This window comes from Lygodium microphyllum, chromosome 27 (assembly GCF_053477565.2).
Source record: "Lygodium microphyllum isolate KBCC chromosome 27, Lygodium_microphyllum_v1.1.10, whole genome shotgun sequence".
NCBI lineage: Eukaryota > Viridiplantae > Streptophyta > Polypodiopsida > Schizaeales > Lygodiaceae > Lygodium > Lygodium microphyllum.
The window spans coordinates 78,856,215-78,883,861 of NC_141161.1; the positions used below are offsets into that span (position 1 = coordinate 78,856,215).

The 27,647-nt window shown below is 41.4% G+C and overlaps 1 protein-coding gene across 1 annotated transcript in view; it reads left to right on the forward strand.

Moving 5' to 3' along the window:
• LOC148012499 (coiled-coil protein) overlaps positions 1-27,647 on the forward strand; it is a 184,379-nt gene that overhangs the window by 19,301 nt on the left and 137,431 nt on the right. Inside the window, exons 4-5 of the mRNA XM_087669604.1 lie at positions 19,761-19,835; positions 21,110-21,188. Of these exons, the coding sequence (XP_087525730.1) occupies positions 19,761-19,835; positions 21,110-21,188 (154 nt within the window). The remainder of the gene's footprint in view (positions 1-19,760; positions 19,836-21,109; positions 21,189-27,647) is intronic.

Below are 27,647 nucleotides of genomic sequence, written 5' to 3' on the forward strand. Positions count from 1 at the left end.
CCTGATTTACAGTCATTAGGCTGGCAAGGCCAGGTGGTTTCCCGTGGCTCCATTGTCAGGCGTCTGGGATACCCATTGGGGGTGGATGTACGGCCAAAAGACCTGCTAGAGTGGATTTCACAAAAACTGGCGGCGAAGTTTATGTATTGGAAGTCGCAAGCGTGGCCATTCCATGTCCTCCTCAAAGTGGCCCAGACAATCATGCTACCAATGCTAACGTATTTCCTGCCTTTGTTGCCATGGACGCCTACTACTTTGAAGGCTCTCACTCATCCCATCCGTTTCATGCTATGGAAGAAGAATTCACTGCAGGCAGGCATTTCGTGGATTTCATGGTCACATGCATGTACCCCTAAGCGCATGGGTGGTGGAGCTATTTTGGATGCAGAAACTCATATGCTAGCTCTCCGTTGGTCCCTTTTTCATGCCATGTGTGTGGATCATCACCCGTGGACCATCATAGCCCGTTATTTTCTTGAGGACAGCGGGCTCCGCCATGGTAACACACGGCTTCGGGCCTCCTGGTGGCATGTCCTTAATGCTGACTCTCGTTTTTCCAGTCCCTCTTCCTCTTTGTTACTGCACTTGGTCGGCTCTTGGAAAGTGGTGCTCCAAAAGGCCCGTTGGTACCCAGCAGGGGACCGCTTGCAGACTAACTGCTTTCAGCTGGAATTGTTGGCAGTATTGAGACTCCTTTCATGGGAAGATAACATCAGCTCAAACCAAGATTTAACCGCATGGCCCGTTTAGGTGTGACGTCGGTTGCGGATGCTACCCTTGCCACTCGCAATGTCCTCGTATCATTTCGGACTGCTAGGCGACTCTTCAAGATCCCGCGTGGATACCGTGATTTATGGGAAAAGCTTTCGTCGGAGCTTCAGGGTAGGCAACCCTTTCCTGCCCTGGCTGTGGATCGCCCTTGGCAGGACTGGGACCTTGCAGGTCGGCTGAGTCTGGAAAAGGCCTCTACTAATCAGGTGTATCATCTTCTCATTCAAGATCACCAATGGCTGGGTGAGAAAGCTAATACTGTTTGGGGACTGCGGAAATCGCTGTCATGGTGGCAGACAACACTGATGGAGGGCTGGCTGAATAAGACACCTTTCAAATGCAAGGTCTTTCTTTGGGGGGTGATGATTGGTGGTCTTCCTCTGGCCTTGGCCCTTGCCAAGCGTCGCATCTCGAATGGCAACTGTTTCTTCTGTACCACACCGGCGGAATCGGCCCGACATCGTTTTCTCTCTTGCCCGCTCGCCAAGAATATCTGGTCACTCTTGTCGCACATTTGGCGCGCGGTGGTGGGGTCCTCGCTAACTCCTTTCGACTGGGTTTTTGTGCGCCCGAAGTATCCCACACCGCCACAGTTGCATGTGAAGATCTTATTTCACTTTTTCAGATACTGGGGATGCTGGCACATTTGGACCACGCGCAATGCTTTTCTCTTTGATTCGGCCTCTAATGTACCGCGACATATTGCCAGGCTTAAAGGGCTCTTGCATTGGCAGCTAGATCTCATCCGACACTCCGACTTGCTCCCTCGGGAGGATTTGCATCCGTGGCATATGGCAATTGCCTCTGGGTCGTTGCCATGATTGGTGTAACCTTTTTGGTGCATTACTACGGGGATTCCCCACACGTTGGCCTAGGGCCCTCGTGTCTCTTGTAATCAGAAAAAAAAGAGAGAGAAAGAGAGAGAGAACCGCTTCACATGATGGCTTTGTGTCATCATGTATCTTGTAATCAAGTAATCTTGTATTTTTTTCGTAATTAATACAATTACCTTTTACGAAAAAAGAGAGAGAGAGAGAGAGAGAGAGAGAGAGAGAGAGAGGAAGTAGAAAATGAAGGAAGAAATACTGCACTGATTGAAATGAATGCTGAATACAAAGCCGTGGACTGATCAATCCCTGCTTGGAGCGTCAGTGAGGGCACCAGATCAGGCTGATGATGTCAGCAACACCAAAGATGGAGGAAGGTGATGGAGTCGGAGTGTGCACCTGCCAAGGAAGGAGGGAAGATGATAATACAATTGATTGCCAAGTGGGAAATGTTGAAAAAACCCAAAAACTGGCCGACCTGAAATTTGAGGCAAGAAATTTGAGGCTCAGAAAAATCCCGGAAAGGGTGGACAACTTCCGACAAGGCAGGTTGAAGAATGCAGAAACTACCTGGGAAATGCACATAAAATCCCGACTAGAGGAGAAAATGCACTGAAATGCAATAAATTGAGTGCTCTAGAATGAGCTACCTCCTCTGTCAAAACAAGTGATAGACAAGTCAGAGCTCCTAATGTCCTCATCTGACTTAGATTGAGGCTCATAGGCAGGAGATGACAATGCATGACAAACATGATTGCTAACAGTGTACAAGTTGGATCCTCGGTTGACCTTAAACTTTTCACAAAGTTTTTGGGAGGTTTGGTTTGTTTTTAACCCTCTAGGCTCTAATGCTCCATGGCATCATGCTATGTATAACAGTTCTGAAATCCATCATGCTGTGCACATAAATTCATGAGCTGCATTTCTCAATAGAAAATCTCCATATATCAGATGTTAGACTAATTTAGAAGATATAAGATAGTAAATATAAGAGTTGCATTTGAAAGTCTATTTTGAAAAATAGCTGTGTGTGTGTGTGTGTGTTTCACATTTCAACTTTGCATATGTTTTGTTCTCATGAATGCTATTTATATGTGTGTGTGTGTACCCTCTTCAACATTTAGAACAAAGATGATTATGCCTTTGGAGGAGAGTGACTGCGCGATATGCCTTTCGGCAACTGCTGAGTGACTCCAAAGAGAGGGAGAAACTAAATAGCAGTCCAGCGTGGACTTTGGGCAGATGTGAGGAGAGTGGCTGCACGATATGCCTTTTGGCAACTGCTGAGTGACTCCAAAGAGAGGGAGAAACTAAATAGCAGTCCAGCGTGGACTTTGGGCAGAAGGTCTGTTTGGTAGACAGGACATCTCTGGCAAACAGGATCAACGCCTCATAGTACCTAGCATGATGGGATGGAGGGCTGTCGTCAAGATGGGAAGGCTGACTTATTGCCTTGTGGGCTGGGGACATCGACTCCAACATTAAATGTGGAAGGTAGAGCGTTTTAGAGTCAGAATGTGGAAAGCAGAATGTGAAAGAAAAGAAAAGAAAGACTGAACAGATTTGCATCAAGTGCAAACTGTTTATAGTCCTGCATTCTATTCTGCCCTATCTCTCAATCAAAATTGATCAGCATACGTTCTTGCATAGTCTCTCCATTTTCTTAATTCCTCTGTCTTATCATCATTACCTCCCATGGTGTATCTCCTTTTGATGCGTATGTTCCCATAAAACCTTAACACAAGGACGATGCGTGTCTGACTTCTCTTGAGCCCGAACACATGCGCGGTTGACTTCTCTTGAACCCGAACACATGCACGGGTAGCATCCCGAAGCCTCCTCTTCTTTCAAATTTGATGGAGATTTGTCTCTCCTAGCAATTCTCCAAGCTCGAGTCAAAGAAATATGGCGGGAGTTGGCTGGGTTGTGCACTCCCCATTTTCCATTAGTGCCCGTAGCCATGAGGACGTTGTATAGCAAAACACAACTCAATCCAAGTGTTAAGGACCCATGTCAACAACCCAATCAACTGCATGTAGTGGGTAACATCCGCCATTAGTGAATTTGCATCCACCGTAGCCTTCCTGTTCGTATCCATAAGAGTAAAAATAGCCTTATACCACTCCATTTCAAACATAGTCAAGAGCTCTTGCACATACCATTGTTGGGAGATGAAAATCCCCTGGGGAGTGTGCCAAATCCCATGACCTGGGAAGAAGTGGATGATGACCGGGAAATCAGTGCAAATAAAGGCACAAAAATGTGCTCAACATAGAAACATCCTTTGCAAATTAACACTTTGCTTTTGTACTCTCTTGTGAAAAATCAAATATGAAGCAATGTAAAATGTGTAGTCCAAAAGAGACACACTATAAAATATTCCTAGGAAAAGGAAAGGTCAAAATCCTTTTGTCTCATGCTAAAAATTGAAGGGTTTTTTAGACCTTAGCCAATGTATGCAAATTTGAATTTTATAATTCAAGAAAGGAAAAGGAGGTGGTTGCAGTCGTGGGATTTGGGGAGGTGGGAGGTTGAGGTGGTTATACCCTCTCTCTTCCTTTATCTTCTTCTCTCACGGTTCATTTCTCCCTCTCTCATTTTGGCACAACTCTCATCTTTCTTGTTCTTGCTTTCCTCTCTTGTGCTTCATGCTCATTTCTAATGGAGAGTGAGGAAGAGGAAGAGGGTGAGGATGGAAGAATTGTCCACTTTCTTGTGTGCCTTCCTCTTGTGTGTTTGGAGAGCATGGTTCTTGGTGAGAAGGAGAGTTTTCTTGCAGGTTTTTGTGGCCAGCAAATGTATTTGCAGCCTCTCTTGGCCGGTTCGTGGTTCTCATGGTGCCGTGGCAGGGTGCTCTTCAGTGGAGAAGGTCCATATCTGTCATTTTGAACATGTCGTTTAGTGCCTTATTTGTCTGCTTGACCTTCTAAGCATGGTCAATTGTCAATATGAGATTATCCACATAAAACATGAACAATGCGCGCCCTCCAACTGAGGTGTGGACATACAATTGAGGATCGAAAGAGGAATGCCTATATCCTAACTTCCCTTGGAGAAACAAGTCTATCTTCTTGTTAGAAGCACATGGAGCTTGTTTGAGACTGTAAAGGGCCTTCTTCAACTTGTACACCTTGCCATTGGGGATGAGGAAAAGCTAGGAGGTTGTTAAGCTTAGATCTCCTTGTTTAAATCTCCATTAAGGAAAGCAAACTTGACATCAAGTTGATAAACGAGCCATCTTCTATTGTTAGGTAAGGCAAGAACAATTCTAATGGTAGCCATTTGAGTTGTAGGTCCAAAAGTGTCATGGAAATCCACCCCTAGCCGTTATGTGAATCCCTTGGCAACAAGCTGCGCCTTGTGATCAGAAAATGGATCAGGAGCTCTCTCTTTCTCATTCTTCCAAGCTGTAAACTAACTGAATGGCTGAGACCCAGCCCGCAAAAACGTTTTCTCGGTTTGCATGGGTATCTTTGCCAAATGGCAGCCTTCTGAACCCATGTTTCAGCATTATCTAGCTGTTTAATTAATTTTAGCCCTTGTGACCCTACCTAAATTTAAATATACCCATCCGTAATTAAATTGGCTAGGCTATTTGCAACCTGGAGTGGTCCCCAATCTGTGTTTACCTTTGGGCTAGTATTAATTAATTAATACTAGTCCCTAGTGTCACCACTGACACTTATTGGCCAAATAACTATCCTAGGGTCAAAATTGACACCAATTGATTCACACACTCCAAACAACACACGAAAAGTGAAAACTCAGACTTGAAACTGTGGAAAACAGCAGCAACAACAATGAGCCTGCAATCTGATACCATGTCAGAAGTGGATGCAGTGATGGAAGCGTGGAAAACTATTGTAATAGATTGCTGCAAACACAAGAGATAAAATAAAAGAGAAACACTACAAAAGAAAATAATATTGCACAAAGAACTCAAAAGCAAAGAGATGCTCGGGAAATGAAATCCACATACCAAGATATGAGATAATACAAAATCAATGTGAGTCACTGGTGGCATTGTATATTTGCCAATGTGGAGGTAATTTCAGCCGATCTACCACATGGCTTATCTTCTTCAACACTTGAAAGGGCCCATAGTATCTTATTCTCAACTTCGGATACAATCTTTCTCTTCCTTTCATTTTTTTTCAGCCTTGTCTTTTCAAAATGCAGCAATACATAAACGCCCTTTGTAAACTGCAAAGCACGTCTATGATGATCAGCTACCCTCTTTTGCTTTTCTTGTGATCTCTAAAGTGCATACTTTATCTTTGCACAGGATGCATCCAAATTTTCCACATAATGGTCAGCCTCAAAGATGTTATCCTTAGTTTGCAAAATAGGTGGTACTTTCTTGCCACTCTCAAGCACCTCAAATGGAGCTTTGCTCGTGGAACTATGCATTGTTTTGTTGTAAGAAAATTCAACCCAAGGGCAAATACTTCTCCTACTGTGTCTTGTGGTCTGAAACATATCACTTCAAAAGATCTAACATTGTGGAATTTGCTTCCTCAGACTGACCATTTGTTTGCAGATGAAAGAATGATGAGAATTTCAGTGTGGTACCTATATTCTCAAAGAATCCCTTCTGAAATAAACTAGTAATCTGAGGGTCTCGATCACTAACGATCGACTCTGGCATACCATGATACTTGAAGGTGTGTTGCAAAAATAATCGTGCCATATGATTAGTCTTTATTTTCTTCCTCACCGAAATGAAATGGGCTTGTTTGCTAAACTTGCAAATTATCGTCCATATTGCATCATTCCTTGTAGGTGTCCTAGGAAGCTAAAAAATAAAGTCCATAGAAATGCTTTGCCAAGGCCTATTTGGAATAGGCAAGGGTTGCAATAAACTCAATATCTTTTGTCTATCATGCTTTACCTTCTGTCATACGATATATGTCCAGACAAGCTGTTCGATATCATGCCTCAAAGTTGGCCAATAAAAGAAATCCTCTACTACCTTGATCGTGGCATCAATACCTTTGTGCCTTGCATATGGAGGAGTATGACTTTTAGTGATAACTCTGGGACTTAATTGCTTTGTGACACAACCGTCCATGCATAATTAGAAATCCATCTCTTAGCACGAAGCGTTCATGCCTCTAGCCATTGCAAAGTTGATCATAAACATTCGCAAAGTCCGAATCAACAACATATTGCTCTTTCATGGTATCCAACTCAATATGATAAATCATGGTGACGGCTGAAATTTGTGGCTTATGTGTCAAGTGCATCAGTCACAACATTCTTTTTACCATCCATATGTACAATCTGAAAATGAAACACAGAGAGAAAATTTGCCCATCTCATATACTTCTTTGACAACTTTGTTTGAATCAGAAAGTACCTCAAAGTTTGATGGTTTGTCTACATTGTAAAATCAGTCCCCAACAAATAGTGTTTCCATGTAGAGAGTGCATGAATTACAGCCAAGAGCTCTTTCTCATAGATTTGCAAAATTTTTTTTGCACTGTGGAGAGTTCGGCTCTCATAAGCCGCAACTCGGCCATCTTGTGTAAGAACGATGCCAATGCTATTACCACATGCATCACAATGAACTGGAATGACTTTTTTAGATTAGGCAATACAAGCACAAGATCTGAAGTCATCGTTTTCTTCAACTTTTCCAATGTTGAAATTTTCACTACTGTCCATCCAAATGGCACATCCTTCTTGTGTAAAGCATGCAATGGAGATGTAATTTCAGTAAACCCACGTATATACTTTATGTAGTGAGAACATAAACACAAGAAGTTGTGGATCTCATGCACATTTCTCAAAGGTGGCTATGATTGTATTGTCTCAATCTTTGTAGGGTCCATACGAATACCATCGACTGATACAATATGCCCCAAAAGGTGGATTTCATGCAAGAAGAATTCACTTTTCTTATCATTGATAACCAGCCTATGCTCAGACAGTTCATTGAATACAATGTCCAAGTGCCTTCTATGCTCTGCCTTGTTCTTTGAATAGATAATCATGTCATCAAAGAAAGTATCCACAAATCCTCTATGTGGCTTAACGATGCAATCCATCATCTGATTAAAAGTGGCAGGAGCATTCATAAGTCCAACAGGCATAACAAAAAATTCATACAACCCAAAAGATGTCTTAAAAGCTGTCTTAGGACATCTTGCAGTATAATGCATATTTGATGATACCCACTTTTTAAATCTACACGGTTGAATATGACTGCCCCTTGTAATCTATCCATAACATCATTGATTTGAGGAATTGGAAAGCGATTCTTTATGGTGATCTTGCTCAGAGCATGGTAATCAATGCACATATGCTATGAACCATCCTTTTTTTGCTCCAAAAGCATTGGAAAACAAAAAGAAGATGAGTTGGAATGAATCAACTCTTTTTCTAACAGCTCATTCGCTTGACTTATAATCTCCTCCTATTGGCCTGCACTGACTCTGTAGAGTGGCTTATTAGGTGGGCTACTACTAGGGATACGATCTATGCTTATGATCTTTTGGCTTGTCAGGCGTTAGCTGTCCTAGAAGTGATTGAGAGAAGTAATTAGCATGTTACGGGGATGTGAAATTTTGAGATGCTTTAATCTTGCTGATAACATTTGATTAGATTATTTGTCAAATGTGCAAGGTTGCTTAGCACATGTAATGTACATGGCAGTTATTTCATGGTAACATGCCAAGGACCTGGAGGATGCAGTGGGTACCAAAGACAAAAGTTGTAATAACTTATGTCTGATAGGTACTAGGTGATACCTAGTGTCAGATTTGGACCTAGACTAATTTATTGGCCACTAATGTGAGTGGTGATATTAGAGACTAGCCAATTAAATTATTTATTGGTGAAATTAATTTTTCGAGCTCTAGAATAATTATCAAATTAATTTTTGGAATTAATATTCTAAAAATTAATTTAATAAGTTGGATAATGTTGAAAAATGGGATTAGAAGACTACCACTTGGCAAAACTTGCCCATGCAAGTGGAAAAAACGTTTTTAGGGACACTTGGGCTGTTAAAGAGTAAGGAGAGGTGGTTGATGTGATTTGCAGCCACCAGGGATTAGTCCTATAGTATGTGACAATAGTTGAAGCTCGTCACAATCAAATGACAACAGCCCAAGGTCCCTTTGGTGCGGATAACAACATACAAGATGGGGTAGTAGTCTTTCTGGTGATTCTAAGTTGACGATGACAGCTTCAAGCATGGCTGTTTGAGCAGGGCATTGCTCGCGATGAAACTCCAAAATTTTTATCTCTACATCATTTTCTCTCATCCCCCAACCTTCTCTCAAGTAATCTCAAAATTTTCCAGAGCCATTACAAGAAGAGATATGAGTCAATCTTTGATGTAAATCCTAGTTTGTAGCAAAAATTAGGGTTTTGATAGCTACCTTGGGATGTGTGCTTAGAATTGAGGTTTAGGACTTGAATCCCATGAGTTGAAATCGAGGAATTTCATGGAGATTCAAGAGGCCAGCTAGTCAATTTTAGATTTGGGGTTAAATTTGTCTTTCAAGGAGCAGGGTGAAGGCCAATTCCCAAGCAAACCAAGGGGCAAATTAGTTTGGAAGCTTGTTGGTTAGTTTTGATAGTAAGTGACAATTGGATTGGTGGAGGAGATCAGAGGATCTTAGTTATACTCCTTCCATTTGCAATATAAGATAAAGAAATATGGCAAGGGGCGCCAAATTTGGGGCCAATAAGATGTCCAATGTCCAAGATTAAAGTGGTTTACAAGTGGATTTTCAGTTTATGCGAATTTTATGCTTATTGTAGTTAATGCTAAACTAGGCTATTTATAACCCTATCGGAGGAGCAAGGCTAGTTTCATAGCATACATTTTCAGAAATGACATGGGACCCTTCTCTAACTTTAGACACGTTTTCAACATTCTTACTATCATCTTTATCCTTAGTAAAAACCAAGTACGTTGAAAGATGACTTTTCATTATTTTAGAAATGACAGTTGTAGATGCAATAAGGACAGATTAACCTTTTAACTTTACATGGAGTGTGAGTGCCTTTCCCTTATCTTGAATAATGACATTTTTTCCACGAGAATCAATCATTGCATGCATATGCTGACACCATGCTATACCAAGCAATATATCACAATTCTCAAGTGGAGCAATGAAGAACTCTTCACTATCCACATATCCCTGTATATGCAACCGAAGCTTTCCAATGAGCCATGTGATGGGCTCTGCATGGCCTTTACATGCCATTCCAACTTCCCCCATGGGTTCGATCTCATCCTCTTTGATGCTTAGACGAGTTGCCATGTCTATAAAGATGAAGTTGGCTCCTGCACCATTATCTAAGAAAATCAATGTATGCTGATCCCTAAATTTGCCCTATGTGCTGTACAACTCAGTATGATCATCATTGGATTGATCATTAACAATACCGGGCACCAATCCCACTGATGTTTTGGGCTTATTTCCTTTAGAATCTCCTCGATTTACTGATTCTTCAGCTTGTTGCCGATTGGGATAGTCCCTTGCAATGTGACCCTTTTGTTCACAAATAAAACATTTATTTGCAGCCATCAATTCCTACGTTGTGCCAATGTTCTCGAGCCCTTTCTTTACTTATTTTTTCTATTTTCAAGTTGATTTTCAGATTTGCCTCTATTCTTAGCCTTAAACAACTTTTATTTGGCTTCTCCCCACTCTCTAAGAAGTCGGAATCCTTCCCACGCAGCAAAGTATCAGTTGTAGCAGCAATCTCTATGAGCTGAGATATACTAGACATGGTGGATTTAATGCAAAAATCCTCGATTCCTTTGGGTTGCCCACAAATATATTTTTCCACTTGCTCATGAAAGGGTATGATGCGATGAGAAGTAATAGGCAGCAATGCATCCCAAAACTTCTTATTATATTACTCCAAGTTCTTGCATTCCTTAGCATCCAGCTTATTCCAAGTTGTTATAATGTCCACCTCAAAGGTACTTGTCAACCAATTCCATGCAAACATTTGCTTGAGTTGTATCCATGTTGACGGTGCTCTACCTTGCATTAAAAGCGTGAAACACCACTGCAATGCATTCCTTTTCAAGAAAGTGGTTGCCTTTCGAATCTTTGAGGACTCCGTTAAGTTTCCCCTTTAATAGGCTGCATGAAAGCGCTGAATGAAAGTCAAAGCTTTCAACCTATCTTGTACAGCGTTGAAGGACTCAAACCTCAATGCTTTTCCATCCTCATCATAGTCTTTTGCTGCCCCTTTGAGTGTCAAGTTGTCATACACTGGCTGCTGTAAAAAGGGTGCGTTCGCTGAATTTACATAAAAAACAATGCCAAACGGAGCATTTGCATGATTAGTACTCATTCCTTGAGCCCTATAAGCATTCGGAGATGGAGATGCATTGCCAAATATACTACTTTGTGCCCCAAGCATCAAACCAATGCTGCCATATATACGTTTTTGCACATTTCCAACCATACCTAAATAGATTGGGCCTTGCAGACCATGCATTGGTTGTTGCATACTATAGGGATTTGTGCCATACATTCCCATATGCCGTCCTTGTTTAACCATAGTATGTAAAATTGTGCTTTCAGCAAAATATCCTGGTTGCGCCATCATCGCATGCATGGCCGGCTATCTAAAATCCATTGGATTGGCACTTTCGTGATGGCCTTGGATTTGCATTGCTTGCCCCGTAGATACTAACCGTTTTGCTTCATTGATATTTTTGAAAGCTTCAAATGAAGGCTTTGGCATGATCTTCGGTGCACCTTGCTCTCCCGAGGGTGTAGAAGACGTCTTTTTCTTCTTGCCTTTGATATTCTTCCTCTGAGCATTCAAAAATCGGGTGAACTAAGGATTATTTGCCAATTCAACAAAGAGATTTGCTGTTGTTCTCATTTGATTCTTGAATTGATCATCAAATTTCTCTTCACTTTGTTGGTCGTCAGCCTCATTATGCGTCGAGGGCCTTGCATCTTGCCCAATAGCAACATTTTCCGCTTGTTGTACATGGTCTCTGACCCTTGTCCAAGATTAGGCATTGCATTTCCTTCATTCCCATGTGAATGTTCAGACTGAGAGACATCATCACTACTTGATTGCATCTTATTGTATGAAGTTAGATTGTTGTAATTTCTTAGTTGAGAGTAAAAATCAGCACTAGCATAAAGCTTTGGCTTCCAATCAGGTGTCTTAGGTCCACCAAATCAAGGGATTGAGTGGTATCCTGACAATGAAATCATAAAACCAATCTTCCTTCTTGGAAAGGGTGGTAATTCCTTGATCGAGCACTTAGTTACAACAATCAACAAATTAACATAACTTAAATTGCACAAGCGAGCTTAATAATCTCAGACATTCGACACCCTATTGGTCCCAAAACTGGCAGCCCTTTTGGTATTTCTGTAACTCGATTACTAATGGAATGAGTACAAGTTGAGATTCACAATCTTCTTTGCTGTTCCAAAAGTCCTTTTTGCTGTAGTAAAATTCAGCAATCAATTTGGACTAATTGCCCCTTGTTTTTTCACCGAGGACTTACACGAATGGAACCTCAAACTGGCCAAATGCTACCCCCAATTACAATGAATGGACTGGCATTTGGATTCCTTGACGATTATACAAAATTTAGGTGCTGAATTCAGTATACAATGCCTTTACTTATTGGCATGGGTCTCAAGGTGACTATAAAACCCTAATTTTTACAGAAATTAGGTTTATAGTAGAGCTCTTTGAGATGTCCACCAAATTTGGCGAGATTTGCTCAAAATGACTGAGAAATGTTGAGATCTCCTAAGAAAGCAAGTTGTAAACTGATTGAATGGTTGAGGCCCAGCCCCCAAAAACGTTTTCTCAGTTTATATCGCCATTTTTGCCAAGTGGCAACCTTCTAAATTCATTTTTTAGCATTATTCAACCATTTAATTATTTTTTAAAATTAAATAATGTTGAAAATTAAATTTAGTTGTCATGAGGATATGTATTTTTGAAACCTCACTTAACATGTGGATTAATTTTTAATTACATGATTAAGTAAATGTTGCACATGTGAGGTGCAATTGGGGTTAGAGTAAATTTACGAGCCCAGGACTTGGGAAAATCATGGGATGTTAAAGGCAAAAGTTGCTATAATTTATGTTGCACAGGTACTTGGTGGTATCTAGTGTCAATTGTTGGCCTAGGTCATTCATTTGGCCATAAGTGTTTGTTGGTGACACTAGAGACATTGCGTTTAATGGTATCTAACACTGATCTAATGGTCAAAGATGGCACAGCGAGACTTGAGAGTGGAAGATGCCTAGCCAATTTAATTATTGGCTAGTCATATTATTTTTCTGTGTATCAAAATAATTATTAGATTAATTTTCAGTAATTCAAGGCTGAAAATTAATATTGAATGATGGATAATGTTGGAAAAACCACTTGGGAAGATTGCCACTTGGCAAACCTGCCCATACAGGCTGGTAAAAGGTTGAAGAAGAGGAAAAAGGAGATCATTCGTGCTGTAGCAAATGTGGGAGAGCTGTGAGTAGCCATGGGCAGCCTATTTTCAGCCATTGCAGCCAGCCACGAGTGAGTTTTGAGGAGACGATTGCAGATTCGAACCCTCCACAGCTGGGCGATTGCATCCAAGTACAAGGTGATAGCTGATTTGGATGTCTCAGTTGTAGGCGATAGCATTTAATGTTGTTATGGCAGGGCAGCAATGGCAATTGACTGATTTTCAGTCATTCTTTGCGACAAAACTTTGAATTTTCTCTCTCTATAGCTTTCTCTCTGATCTTCCAGCCATTTCACAGCCTTGCTTTGAAAATCTCAGCATTTGGACCCTTGGAGGTTGAGAAATTGCAAATTTCTATGTTGTAAATCCTAATTTACAGCAAAAATTAGGGTTTAGCAACAATCTCGTGAAGCATACCAGAAATTGGAAGCTTTAAGACTTGGATTTTTCAGGGTTAAAGGTAAATTTCAGCTAAATTTAGGTGGAGGACTAGCCAACCATTGAATTTGGGGCATCTCCTTTATCTACGAAGTGGGTGAAGGACAATTAAGTGACTGAATCAAGGGGCAAAACAGATTGAAGACTTGCTTGTCACTTTGGACAGTAAGAGGAGTTTGGATTGCGAAGGTGATCGGGAGATTCCCATTGTAAATCAACTTCTTATTCAATAAAGCTAAAGAAATACCGAAAAGGGCGCCAATTTTGGGGCTAATTGGGTATGCATTGTCTAAGATCAGTAGGCAAATTTGTATTTTCAGACTTGCATTTATTGTTTACTGTTGTAATTAAGTTGTAATGAAGGATTTACCACCCATCCACGGAAGGAAGGCTGGTTTCATTAGCCCTCCTAACCTTGCTCAAAATTAAATGTGCATATCCATAATTAAATTGGCTAGGCCATTTGCAACCTAAAGTGGTCCCCCAACTTTTGTTGACCCTTAGACTAGCATTAATTAATTGTTTACCAAAGCCAAGCTGGCATAACTTATCACAAATTTTGTCTTTGACACCTATTGCATCCTCGGGCTCCTTGGCCTGTAACTATAAAATAATTGCCATGTGCATCACATATGCTAAAAGAACCTTGCACATTTGATTAATAACTTCATCAAATATTATTAGCAAGATTAAAGCATCTCAAAATTTCACATCCCCGTGATATATAAAGCACGCTTGGTAGCAAAAGGCTATGCCTGAAAGAAAGTTATAGATTGTTCAGAGACATTTGCTCCTACATCTCGCATGAGTACAATGAGGTGTGTTATTGCTGTGGTTACACATAATGGTTGGAAAGTGCATCGCTTAGACATAAAGATAACATTGTTGAATGGTGATCTTCATGAGGATGTCTATGTTTTTCACAACCCCCAGGGCTTGTAGTGAAAAGCAAAGAAGACGGTTTGCAAGTTGCATAAGGTTTGCTATGGTTTAAAAGAGGCTCCTTGTGCATGGTACTAAAAATTGATGCTTATTTGGCCAGCATTGGGTCCAAAAATAGTCCAAATGCTTCCACTCTCCACATTAAGAATGAAGGGGGGGGGGGGACTTGCTGGTTATCGTTCTCCGTGTAGATAATATGCTACTCATTGGACCTAAAGAGGATAAAGTTGTAGATTTTAAAGCTGATTTGAAAAATTCTCTTATTATGTCAAGTATGGGCTGTTGATACTATTATTTGGAGATTCAACTCACTAGAATTAGCATGGTATCATCATGTCATAGTCATAATATGTGGACAAGCTTTTGCATAGGTTCAACATGCAAGAATGTAAGCCTATGAACATTCCAATGGAGCTAGGGGTTGAAGCTGTCCATGCATGATGATAATGAGATTCTTGATGTTGCAATTTACAACCAGCTGTTGGTTGTTTTATTTATCTTTGCAACACATGCCTTGACATACAATTTGCAATATCTTCAGTGAGCAGATTTATGGATAGCCCATGGACAGTGCATTGGCAAGGTGTTAAGTAGATCCTTTGTTGTTTGCAATGTACTTAGACAAATGCCTTATTTTTTTCTTTGGGGTGGAGAAAGACTTGCAACTACAGGCTTACAATGATTTGGATTGGGCTGGTGACTTAGACATTTCGTAGTCAACCAATGGACATTGTTTCTTTTTGGGCCATTCATGCATTTCATGACTTAGCAAGAAACAAAATTTTGTGGCTACCTCGACTTTTGAGGTTGAGTATGGGGTAGCTTTCATAGCGAGTGTTGAATATGTATGTATGGCTGTGCAGATTGTTGGTTGATCTACATATCTCATTGGAGGGTCCTACAACCACTTTTTTGACAATCAGAGTGCTATTGAAATAGCATGAAATCTTGTGTTTCATGCTTGTACGAAACACATTGAGGTTTACTATCATTATGTCAGAGAAATATGGTATGTAGGAGAGATTAGTTAGGCATATGTTGTTACATAGAAAAATTTTGTAGACATTTTCACCAAAGCATTATCATGTGAGAAGTGGAGGTGACCTTGGGTCCACCTCTCTGCGAAGTGCTTGGCCTTGACCCACAAGGATTGACCTGAAGGCTCCTACAAGACTTAACAATCTCTAATAGCATTCTAGCTCTTAGTTGAGGCAATTACATTATGACCCAACAAGATTGAGAGCAGATTAATTGCTATACTTGGTTCATAGTGAGTGAGAGATAAGGGGGATCCAAACTTTACCTCTTTGCCCATAAGGCAAAATCTCATATTCGTTTCCCTAAAATGGCATGTGATCGGAATCTAAGACCTAATCCTAAGTAAAGTCAACGTTTAGCTCTTGCCCTATATTTTTGCATAAGTGAAAGTTCACCCAACCATTGGTCGGGGAAAGATGATCGCCCACTTTCCATTTAAACATGGTTTTCTTTAGTTTTCTGAACAAATAATGCTATTCGATATTTAAAAGTAGCTTTCTTTATTAATCCTTAATACTAGATTTTTTTCATGTCTTTATTAAGCACAACACAAAAGCAATGAAGATAGTCATTTCAAAATATTTGCATCGTTAATCTCTTCAAAAATTCGTTTTTATCTTTGAATCAATAACCAGTCCATGATTTCTGGTCTTTCGATGCTCACTGTGTTGTACTTGTACGGTTTTGTTCTTCCTCTTAGAACTAACTACGTAACTACCCTTTTGCGACTAAGGCCCCTGGTTACATGTTGCCGTAGGAGGAAACCTTCTGTACAGAACCTTTTTCACCCTATACTCTTTCTTTATCTCGGGGTATATCTAGTGGATTGGTTTAAGTATTATTACCAGGGGCCCTTTGGTTCTCAACTGCCTTAAGGGATGAACCTTTCTCGCATGTTTGACCTCTCATCTAGGTGGTAGTCCACACTCTAGATAGATATAAGCCGGCTGGGTGTAAGCCGTGATGGCAAGACCTTGGGAAAAGTATATGCTGGCTATGGTGCTGCCTCTTGCGGCGAATCTATACGGAGCATAGTGTTGTCTCTTGCGGCGAACTTACAGTATATTATCACATAAATCATAGTGTTGCCTCTTGTGATAAATTTGCACTACATCATCACATCTTGTCTGCTTAATGTTTTCAAACACATCCACATCCATCTATAATAAACGATGACTTTAACTAGGCTAAAACATCTTTATAAAGCAACAAATTTACCACTAGCCTTCATTCTAGCTAATACACTTTCATTAATCAAATAATACTTTTTATGTATACACGAACACATTTAATATTATTGTAATATCTCTGTCCTTATGGCCGTGTGTGAAGAAATGCTCTAAACGCAAAAAGCACAAACCATTCGTATGACAAAGCATAGACTAGTAAACACAGAACATAGTTAGGATTAGGGTTGCTAATGTGATTTGTAGCCAACAAGGACGAGCCTTACATCAAGTGACAACAATTTGAAGCTCTCCAAGAGCAGGTGGCTGCAGCCCAAGGTTCTTCTAGTGCAGGTGATAGCATGATCTTCTAGAGGGCAGTAGTCTTTTTAGTGGTCCTAAGCTGTAGACGATAGCTTCCATGGCTGTTTAAGCAAGGCAGTAGCAGTTTTTCAGCATTTCTCGTGATGAAACTTTGAAATTACTTTCTCTATAGCATTCTCTCTCATCCGCCAACTATCTGTCAAGTTATCTCAACATTTTCTAGTAGTTTGAGCTATTAGAGGAAGAGATTTCAGTCAATCTCTGCTTTAAACGGTAATTTATAGTGGAAACTAGGGTTTTCACAACTCCCTTGAGATGCATGCTTAGAGTTAAGGGCCTAGGACTTGAATTCTAGGAGCTGAAATGGAGGAATTTCAATGAGATTCTAGAGGCTAGTCAACCAATATTAGATTTGTGGCTGAATTTGTCTTTGTAAGAGCAGGATGAAGGCCAATTCCTAAGCAAACCGAGGAGCAAATTGGTTTGGAGGCTTGCTGGTCAGTTTTGACAGCAAGAGGCAGTTGGATTCGGGGGAGGAGATCAGAGGATCTCAATTGTGCTTCTTTCATTTGCAATATAAGATAAAGAAATACTGCAAGGGGCGTCAATTTTAGGGTCAATTGTGTGTTCAATGTCTGTGATTAAAGTAGTAAAGTGGGTATTTTCAGTTTACGTGAATTTTATGCTTGCTATAAGTAGTGCTTAATCAGGTTATTTACTACCTTATCCAAGGAGAAAAGTTGGTTTCAAGGTTTCATTGTTGGGATACCATCAATTCTCTTGACTTGGTGGGCGTGAGGTACATGATTGAAGGTTAGAAGCTTTGCTCTAGTGCTGAAATTGTATTTAGCTGAGCATTACAGCAAGAATGTCTTCAGATAATGAGATGGGATCAAGCAAGAATGATGCCTTATAATTTGAAAATTTACAAATTGTTGGAAAAAATGCAATGCTCGATCTTAGACAAAGCACGCGACATGGACAGAAAACTGATAATGTTGGTTTAGACCAAAATGTGGGTGCTTCTAGGCCTTTAAAAGTTGCTGATCAGCACGAGGAAGAGGAATTTGATGACCATTTTAAAGATCGGCTGATGACAACAGTTAAAATGTTTGTGTAATTGGCAAATTATCCTCAGTTCATGCACTTTTGAATCCTTTAAGGGAGGGCAGCAAAGGCAAGAAGAGGAAATTGTCTTCAAGAGCTTTGGGACAACAAGATGCACCAAAGGAAGAGCCAATACAGCCTGATGTTCTAAATGTAGGTAGTGAGCATAAGCAAATGATACTAGTGGGGCAATTGATACCTATGCAAGGTCAACTTGGAAGTGCCAATCCAATGCTTTTTGGACATCAGGACATGCATGCAATGATGGGACAGCTAGGTTAGTTTGGTGGTGGCACTAGCTTCCATGCTATGGTGGGTCAAGGACCGTAGATGTGGATGTATGATATAACTCCTCATTATATGCAGCAACCAATGCGTGGTGTGCAAGGCCCAATGTATTCGGTTATGGCTGTAATATGCATAACCTCATGTATAACAATGTTGGCATGATGTTGGGGCACAAAGTGGCAAGTTTGCCGATGTATATATTCAGTTCATTGTGTTTGGGACTCATGATATTAATGTTAGTCATGCAAATGCTCCGTATAGTGTTGGTCATGAGGAAAAATACAACTAGTAATGCATGCAATGTATGGGAAAATGTATCTTGGTATGGCTAGTAGTATGGAAATTCCCATGCACAGTCACATTGCAATGGTCCAAAGTATGCAAACAAGAATGTTTCCTAATGCATTTGATGCTCCTAGTATATCAAGTACACATGAGGAGCTAGTCAATTGGATGTAATGTTACATATTGGTTAAGTTGGAATTGCAAGAATGTGAAAGTATAAAGCATTGCAATGCTTAAGGGGAAAAAAGGCTTACAACCTAGTGGAGTTGTTGAGGCAAGTAAAGCTAGAGGTAAAGTTTCCATATGCTTCTTGGTGAAGCTTGAGCATTGTTTCACTAATAGATGCAAAGTGGATGGAAGAGGATGACTTGGCAGATATCCTCAATTGTTGCAACTTTACCAAGATGCCTTTCAATTAGAGCCAACTTTGGTTTGGGGTTAGTCAGGTTCAACGGGGCAAGGGTTTGGAGCATTGCCTGATTCTCAAGGGGGAGGTAGTACTTCCACTTCACTAGTCTTGGAGAGCTTTCATATGTAGTGGATCTTGGATGTATCAGCATGCATCCAAGGTACTGTGCTGATAGTATGTCTATGAGGAGGTCACTACTTAGTGTACTAGTCATTGTGAGATGTATGCATATAAGTTTGAGTTTCACCCAGACGCTGAAACTATACTTTTGCATCAGTTTATGGTCAGTTTGGCATGAGTTTTTGCCTCAGTTTTGAGACAAAAATTCTGATGAGTTTCAGCTCAAATTTTGATCAGTTGGAGAACCATTTAATGGATAGGTGTGTGGGGGGTGGGGGAGGAAGGAGCAGAAAACAGGGTGTGGGGGGTGGTGACTGATCCATTTTTTCCCTCCTTGAGGGAGGAGGGGGTTCACATGGGGAAGGCATCCCTCTTGAATCTTGCTTATTACAGACTTGTATTAAAGATATATCAAAGTATTTTGGGCAAAATTTGTAATTGATAATCTGTATGATTTCAAAGTAAATAGATTGTGTTGGAGTGTTGCAATGGTGTGGTATAACAATTTTGACCAGTTTTCAAAAGTTGTCACATTTGTGAGTGTTGGCTAAAGTAGCTGTGGGTTCTCATTTCAGGATTTTGATCCAGTAAGACACATGTTGGAAAATTTGCCTGCTGAAGATGTGGATCAAAAGTATTTTGAAAGCAAGGTACATTTGCCTCTCTCAGTAGTTGTAGAAATAGCTATGTTCTTTTTTATGTTCTCCTCTTGGGTTTTGAGGTGTGGTAAGATGCTGTTTCCAAACAAATATTCTATGAGGCATGCAAATATATTGTGTTGTTGATTAGGTGAGTGACTTCTCAAAACTTGTATATTTTCTGGAAATAGCTTGGTATATGTTCTCTTAAAATTCAGAACAATACTTTCAATTACACAGTATTTAATTCAATCAAGAGGATAGCTCAGTATCAACACGTTCAATTGGTATGCTTCAATTTTCTGGAGATTGAAAGCAGATTTGCCATTCTGATCTGACCAATGAAGGGCAGTAGCTGTAATCATTATTCCCTGTGACACATCATGCTAAGGCCTTTAAGGTGAATTGTAGTATAGACTTATAGAATGGTCATGGGACATACGTAAACAATTAGTGGGTCTTATTACAATGTGTTATTAATTGGTTCAATCGAACAGTTTTAGTTGCGTTGAATTGTTCTCTCTGCATGACTCATCCAGATCTTTCACACATGGAAAATTCTCTCTCTTAAGACTCCCGGTCTTATTAAATGCCTGGTTTTTACTGGACCAGCTGTGTGCCTTGAAGTGATGATTGTCTTAGCTGTGCTGCATTGTTATTTGGGTGAATTTGTGAGCCTTTTGATCAGCCATTGATATCTAGCTCATCGTCTTTCACTCATTGACTCTTAAAAAGTGTCCTCCCAACCAGAAAAAAAGCACTACCATTAGAGATTGAGTTTAGTAAATACTAGGTAAATGCTGCATTCAGAGTCAACACAGCTTGGAACACTGTCGCAAACTGCACATTACCTTCAGTCCATCTGGATGACCAGCATGCTCTTAGCGTTCTTCAAGAGTGGATGTGCTTTATAAACCTTGAGTTTATCTATGAACCTGTATTATTAAAGTGACATCTCTGATGATATGTGTAATGAATCTTGTGAAACTTGTACTATTCTTATACTTGCTCACAAAATGGAGTCCACTCTCATATATGTACATCATGCAAGGTGAGATTGGTGACTGTTTTGGTTCTTGAATTAATGAAGGTTTTCATGAGAATAATGATTGATATAAGAATAAACTGGATGTGGGTGCTTGATAAGACTTCTTTAAAATTTTGATATTGACAGTTGTGCTACCCTAAATGCTTCTTGGCAAGTGTCAATTTTATTATTTGTTTTCATTTTGGTGTGATTATTTAGTTTGTGCTCTTTTGACAATTATGCTACTTGGTTTATCAAGGTTGCACAGAGACTTTTGCAACTCGATTTTAACACTGAGAAGCTGTCACAAAAAGTCATGGAACATCATGAGGAGATGGGTGCGTTGCCTAAACTTTATGGATAGTGAGTTCTTCTATTTTGAACCCACTTTTTATTGATCACTATTTTTGGGTTTTATGGTCAATATATACATCAAAAACTTGTCACTAATTATGGTGTGCTCAAGAAATGCTGGAGGAAAGAGGGAGTGTTTTAGTGTGTATGTGTGTTTACATTGTTGCAACATCATGTACTTAGTTTGTAAAGACAAAGCAAAGCGCAGGCAAGCAATGAGGACATAATGTTGACACAAGTGTTACTGGAAAGTGAGCTACCAATGTAACTCGGAGTAGGAGGGAGCCAAGAATGTAGGAGAAATGGAGGGTGAGTGAAAGTAAGTGAATCAGTGTGTGTTTGGGTACCAAATAGGATGGATGCCTTCGTTTAGTCTACAAATACATGAGAGTCAAGAGGGAGGGCTTATATAAGAGTTTAAAGGATTCTCTATGTCTCCATAGAGAATTCTAAAAGTTCGTTTAATGGCAATATACATATTTTTAATGTTCCCTCTTGATACTCAAGAATACTGAGGGGATACAGATTTACAAAAAGATCTATGGATGCCCGTGAAACTGGATGTGCCTTGGAGATAGCACAAAGAAGCCTGTTTAAGGGTGAAGCACGGGATAAAGGAACAACTCCCTACAAAGTATTACTAATTCTGCATCAATTTTCTTGGCTGTAAACTCTTGTGCAACAGTTGAAGCTAGCCTACAATCAGCCCCATCTATCTACATCTTTATTCTTTACTCCACCATCAAATACCTCCATATTTTCTCTTCTTTTGCTATTGTTTTATAAAACAACAAATCTGTGAATTTATTACAATGCTTTTCCTCAAGTTCTTCTTCCATTCCAAGAACAATAATGAAGCTATATTAATGTATTGCTGATCAATGATGGAGAAAGGTCGATTTTTTCTCTTTCTACTCACATCTTGTAAATCTCTTGTTTTTATTGCATACTAAGTGATGCATGTCTGTATATACATCTTTTTATGATCTTGTGAGAGTGAACTACTTATCACTCTCTTCTTGATTGTAATTAAGCTCTTTCCTAAAGGTCTTAGGTTGAGTAGAAAAAAATTTCTTTGGGGGAAGGAGAAGGGTGTTACCCATATTTAACCCTAAATCTTGTGTCCATTACTTTTACATTTTCATGGTTGTAAATTGTTAGGTTCAACTTTAAGTATTTGTTTTTTCCATTTCTTTAAATATTAAGTCTTGAAAACAAACAAATATTATAATTGTTGAGTATTTTATGTTGTCTGCGGCGTTTAGATATAAATAGATGGTGTGCATAGTCCCTTGAGGAAATTTTAGAGAAGGATAAGGGATTAACTTCCGGAATTTGACTAAGGGCATCGACAACTGTATTGGTTGCAATCTTTCGGTAATGAATCTTGAAGTCAAATTCGTGCATAAGCTTTACTTATCTTGCCTTAGGGCCACAAAGATTAGACTGATCACAAAGGTTTTTCAGTGAATGGTGAGTAGTCCAAACAATGAACCAAGTGCCGTACTAATAATGATGCTAGATCTTAAGCGCATGGATGACTGCCAACGATTTCTCCTGTTGAGTGGTGTAACGTTTTTAGCTTACTCTCAAGTGCGACAAGTTAACCATCATATCGTGCAGCACAAAGTCGATTATAAGGTCATTGATGCAAGGTAACGGATATTTATTCTTGAGGGGGTCACCTTATTGAGATCTTTGTAATCTATAGAGAAGTGCATTGTGTCATGTTTCTTTTCAACGAGAATAACATGTACGTTGCATAGAGACTTACTAGATTTAATAAACCTTTTGCCAATAAATCGTGAAGTTACCTAGCGATTCTCCTCCACTTTTAAGCTAAAATGATATGGTTGCTGAGAGATGGGATGGCTATCCAGCAATGTCTTAATTCTATGGTATAATATATCATGAGACGACATGAGTTTGTCAAGTAATTTGGATGGAAAGACATTAGCTTAATCATGTAGAATTGGATCTAAATATTTAATCATGTTTGTATTAGAATTAACATTATTATTAGAAAAAATTGATTTATGTGCATCATAAATGATGGAACATTTTTAATAGAACAATCATAAATAATAGCATTTGGATCACAAAAATATCTACCAAATTTCAAATTTGATTTATATGTACATTAGATTTGGTGATGTCAGAGGGTGAAGAACCTTCGAACACATGAAAGTGATCATTAAGCTCAAAAGGAAGTACATGAGTTTTTTAGTTAATGTATAAAGAGAAAAATCTATCATATAACCATGGCATGCGAATAATAACATTGACGTCTACAGAAGAAGGCTCATGATGGCATTCTTGGTATCTTGGTACTTTATGTGGATGATACGTTGATTGTTGGAAGAGCTCATGATGAATCGAATGCCTTGAAAATTTAGCTCAAGAAGAGCTTTGAGATGTAGGACATGGGACATGCCTCACATATTCTTGGCATGCACATTACACACAATCGTTCTAAGGGGCTCCTTTACTTGTCATAAAAGGGCTACATATAGAAGGTCCTCAAGCACTTTCACATGTAGGATGTTAAGCCTATCGGTTGTCCTTTACTACCTTCCCATGTGAAGGTCACTCAGGCAAATTGTCCCCATTCAAATGAACAAAAGACTGAGATGGCCAAGATCCCTTACGCATATGTAGTGGGGTCAAAGCTCATCAATCCGAAGTCTAGGAACTCATGGTACTACTGAATTGAAAGATCCAACCTTTGTACCATGTGATCCTAGTGATCCACAATGCGGCCCTTTGTATAAGGATACAATATGCTTGGTTAGAAGGTATCATGTGGAGGTGGAGTTTTTGCACTAATCAAGAAGAAAGAAAATTGTGAATAGAGCCATTGTTAAACAAAATTGTAACTATTTGGCCGTTGATATGACTAGTGACCTTTAAAAGGTCATGTGAACCAAACACAATGATGAAACAACCCATTACAACTACTTGTATTAACTGAACAATCTTATGTAAAAATTTCAGAAGAAATACTTAGAGCTTTTATGATATTTACCAAAGCCTTTGGAGTAGACATCGCCTTCTCCTTATGAGGTCAGTCTTCATGCTTAGGAAAGTGCCCTGTCTGATGGCATGCAAGATGACCTTTATAGTGAGCCTCCTTGCGTAACTCCGAAGGCAACTAATAAGTTGGTGTCAGGAGAGAGATTTTCTTCGGCTTGAAAGTGGAAGTGACTCGATGGGATCCACCTGTCAACTTGCTACCCCTACTTTTGGCCAAAGTATTATCAGAGTTTTTGGGGTATTTGTAGATGTCCTCTAGAAAGTACAAAGAGTTGTGGAGCATCTCATTGTAGTATTCTGGTGGCAAGCATTGCATTGTGATCATTCACAAGAACCATGCAATTGGGTATACCTTGTTGTAACGCTCCTGCCGTCGCGTATGCTACTGTTGCTCCGCCCGCCATCGTTCCTGCCCTCCCCTTCTCCTCGCCTACTGCTCGTGGTCCCCCAACTCTGCCCCGTCTACTCCCCTGCTCTCTCCCCGTACTGACTGGCCGTTGTGTTTCCCCTTGCCTCTGCTCCGTCTACTCCTCCGCCTCTCCCCCGTCTACTCTCCCACTTCCTCCCCCGCACTGATTGTCTCCCGTCTCTACTGCGCCTCCTCCCCCGTCTCTACTCTATCTACTCCCCCCGGCCTCTACTCCGTCTACTTCCCCCACCGACTCCCTGGCGTGGCCCCCTCTCCCCTAGCGTTGTCTCTACCTCGCCCACACCCGCTTGCTTTCCCATCTTCCGCCAGCTCCCCCCCCACCCCCCTGCGGCCTGAACCCACCCCTCTTCTTCCGCCTGTTGGCTGTTGGCCTGATCTCCCTGCCTTCTTGTCATAGGCTGAAAAGGGAAAAACTGAGTGGTGCTTAACTAAAACTACACATCATCAGGATGGACAAATAGACGTGAGTTGGACTACGGCGGTATCCAACAGTCCCCCCCATCATGTAAACAAGCATCCCTCCCCCCCTCCTCCTCGCCATCGGCCCTCCTCCCCTCCTGTTGCTCCCTTCCCCTACAGCAATATTCCCCCTACGTCCGACAACGCAGTAGAGTGAGTGGTAGGTTCTCAGCAGGGACGCGCGATGGAAACCTTTGGTCAGATGCCGGCTCACTCCACGAGTGCCTCCCAGTCAAATATCTTGTGCATCATCCTTTTTGAGGAACAACTCTCGGCTGTCCGGGCCACAGAGTTGGAGTTGAAAGAAACAACGATCTTTGGTCAAGTCATTGGACACTCCCCATCGAGGGCCTAGTTGCGAGATTGACTCCACGCCACATTGCACATTGGCACAACGTAGATCAGGGAGGCAGTTTTCATGGGCCGAGGAATCTTCATGGTTCGACTCACCTTTGCAGACGCAGCCCGTGAGTTAGTGAAGAGCTCGCCCTATGCCTTCGCGAAGGGGGTTATCTATATGGTTCCTTGGTATAGCGGGTTCACAGTGGAGTCTTTTGCGCTTCACAACAGTTTTCTTAGACACTCAGTCATCCTACTTTTCCCCGGACTGGCAGTAGAGTACCGCCAGTTAGTGGAGGACTTTGGTCGGCTCTTTGGCACAGTTCTTCCTGCTTTCTTCACGGATGTAGTGACAGTTGTAGGAGTTTCAAAGGTATGAGTGGCCGTGAAAGACAAAAAAAGCATACTAAAGTTTCTGCAGATTAAGGCTGGAGGTTACTCCTTTAGGCAATAGGTCATTGTGATTGGGCAACCAGGGCAGTGCTTGCGGTGCCACGACTTTGGACATCAGGCAGTAGATTGTACGCGTTTCGGGGCCAAGGCAGCTCTGTCGATAGGCCCACAGGTGGACGCTTACGGCTTCATACGGGTCCAGAGACGACAGAGAGGAAGACCAGAGGGGGGGCCGTAGACAACCCCTTAGACACAGCCTCGACAGCAGGGGGTAGGAGTGCGAGTGATGCCTCCCCCCCCCCCTCCCCCCCTCTCACACACACACACACACACACACACACACACACACACACAACCCCCCCCCCCCCCCCCCCCCCCCCCAACACATACCTCCGACCATCCCTCGACCCCCCTCTTCCCTCCCACCACCCCCCTTGTTGAGCATCCCCCTTGATTTGTACCCGTTTCAGGAGATCCCCCCAGACCCACCTCCCCTCCTCCCACAGGTGGCGATGAGTGACACATGCCTACATTCACCTCGCACCAGCAGTGTTCCGCCTTCCACACAGCCACTTGCTCATCTGCCCTTGGCGCCTATCACACTTTTCCGAGACAGCACAGTTGTTGCCACAGGAGTTCTTCCGCAGTTGCCCATGGTCCTACTTGAGAGTTGCGGAGCGCGGAGAGTTCCTTCTATCTCTAGAGGTGGGGATCTTCGTGGTTGGTAAGTCAAGGAGAGGCAAGGTCCATCTACTAGCACCACTGGATGGACCTAACTACACTTTTTTCCTTGAGTCCTCTCACTCAGGGGATTAGACGATAACACAGATTGAGGAGGATTTGAAGAGTCAGGTGATAGACCACATCTCCCAGTGGATGGAAGATGAAGAACTAGCACTGTTTGCACAACAGTGACTTGGCTGCATGATACATTAATTGGTGGGTTGGAGCCAAGGTACCACACTTGAGCATGATTTTTCAAGCCCCCCCCACAGTGGAGAGCTTCGAGGGATGTGATCGAGTGGCCCCTAACACAGGCGGCCTGTTTCTACCAGTGTACAGAGTCACGACTCTCAGCTTGGCTGATAGATGCATTGATAGTACCACCTGGAGAATCTATCACCTCTCTGGTTCAGCTGAGGGCCACTATGGGGGATTGGAGTTCTCCATCCAGACTCGCGGCAAAGCGCACTTGTGTGCCCCATAGTTTTTACTCCTCATCAGCAGCCTCCACACCGAGTAGATGTCTATTTGGTCAGTCACAGGTTTCCCCATGAGCTTACACCTTGCATCTTGGAATGTGAATAGTCTCCACTACAGTGGGGCACAGGGTTCCAAGAAGTTGATTGCTCGGTAGGAGCTGCAGCTTGCCCTTGCCGGACGGATTGACATCTTACTTCTACAGGAGCAGAAGCTCACTCCTACCCAGGCCCAACGGGTAGGGAAGGTACTCCCGGGCAGCTTGCACACCTACTGGGAGCACGCCATGGGTGTCCACGGCAAGAGTGGAGGCGTAAGCACCTCTATTGGCCTGAGTCTCACCGCCTGTGTATGAGACCACAGGATGATAGTAGCAGGGAGGGTTCTATGGATCAAATTGGATATTGGGGACTCTTGCCTTGGAGTCCTCAATGTTTATGCCTCTATGGAGGTTAGGGCACGCAACAAGTTTTGGGTGGAGATCGCAGATGGACTCCTAGAGGTGGACTTCTGGATCGTTGGAGGAGTCTTCAACAACGTGGAAGCTTTGGAGGACCAACAAGCCAGAGGCAAAAACTACCACGGCATG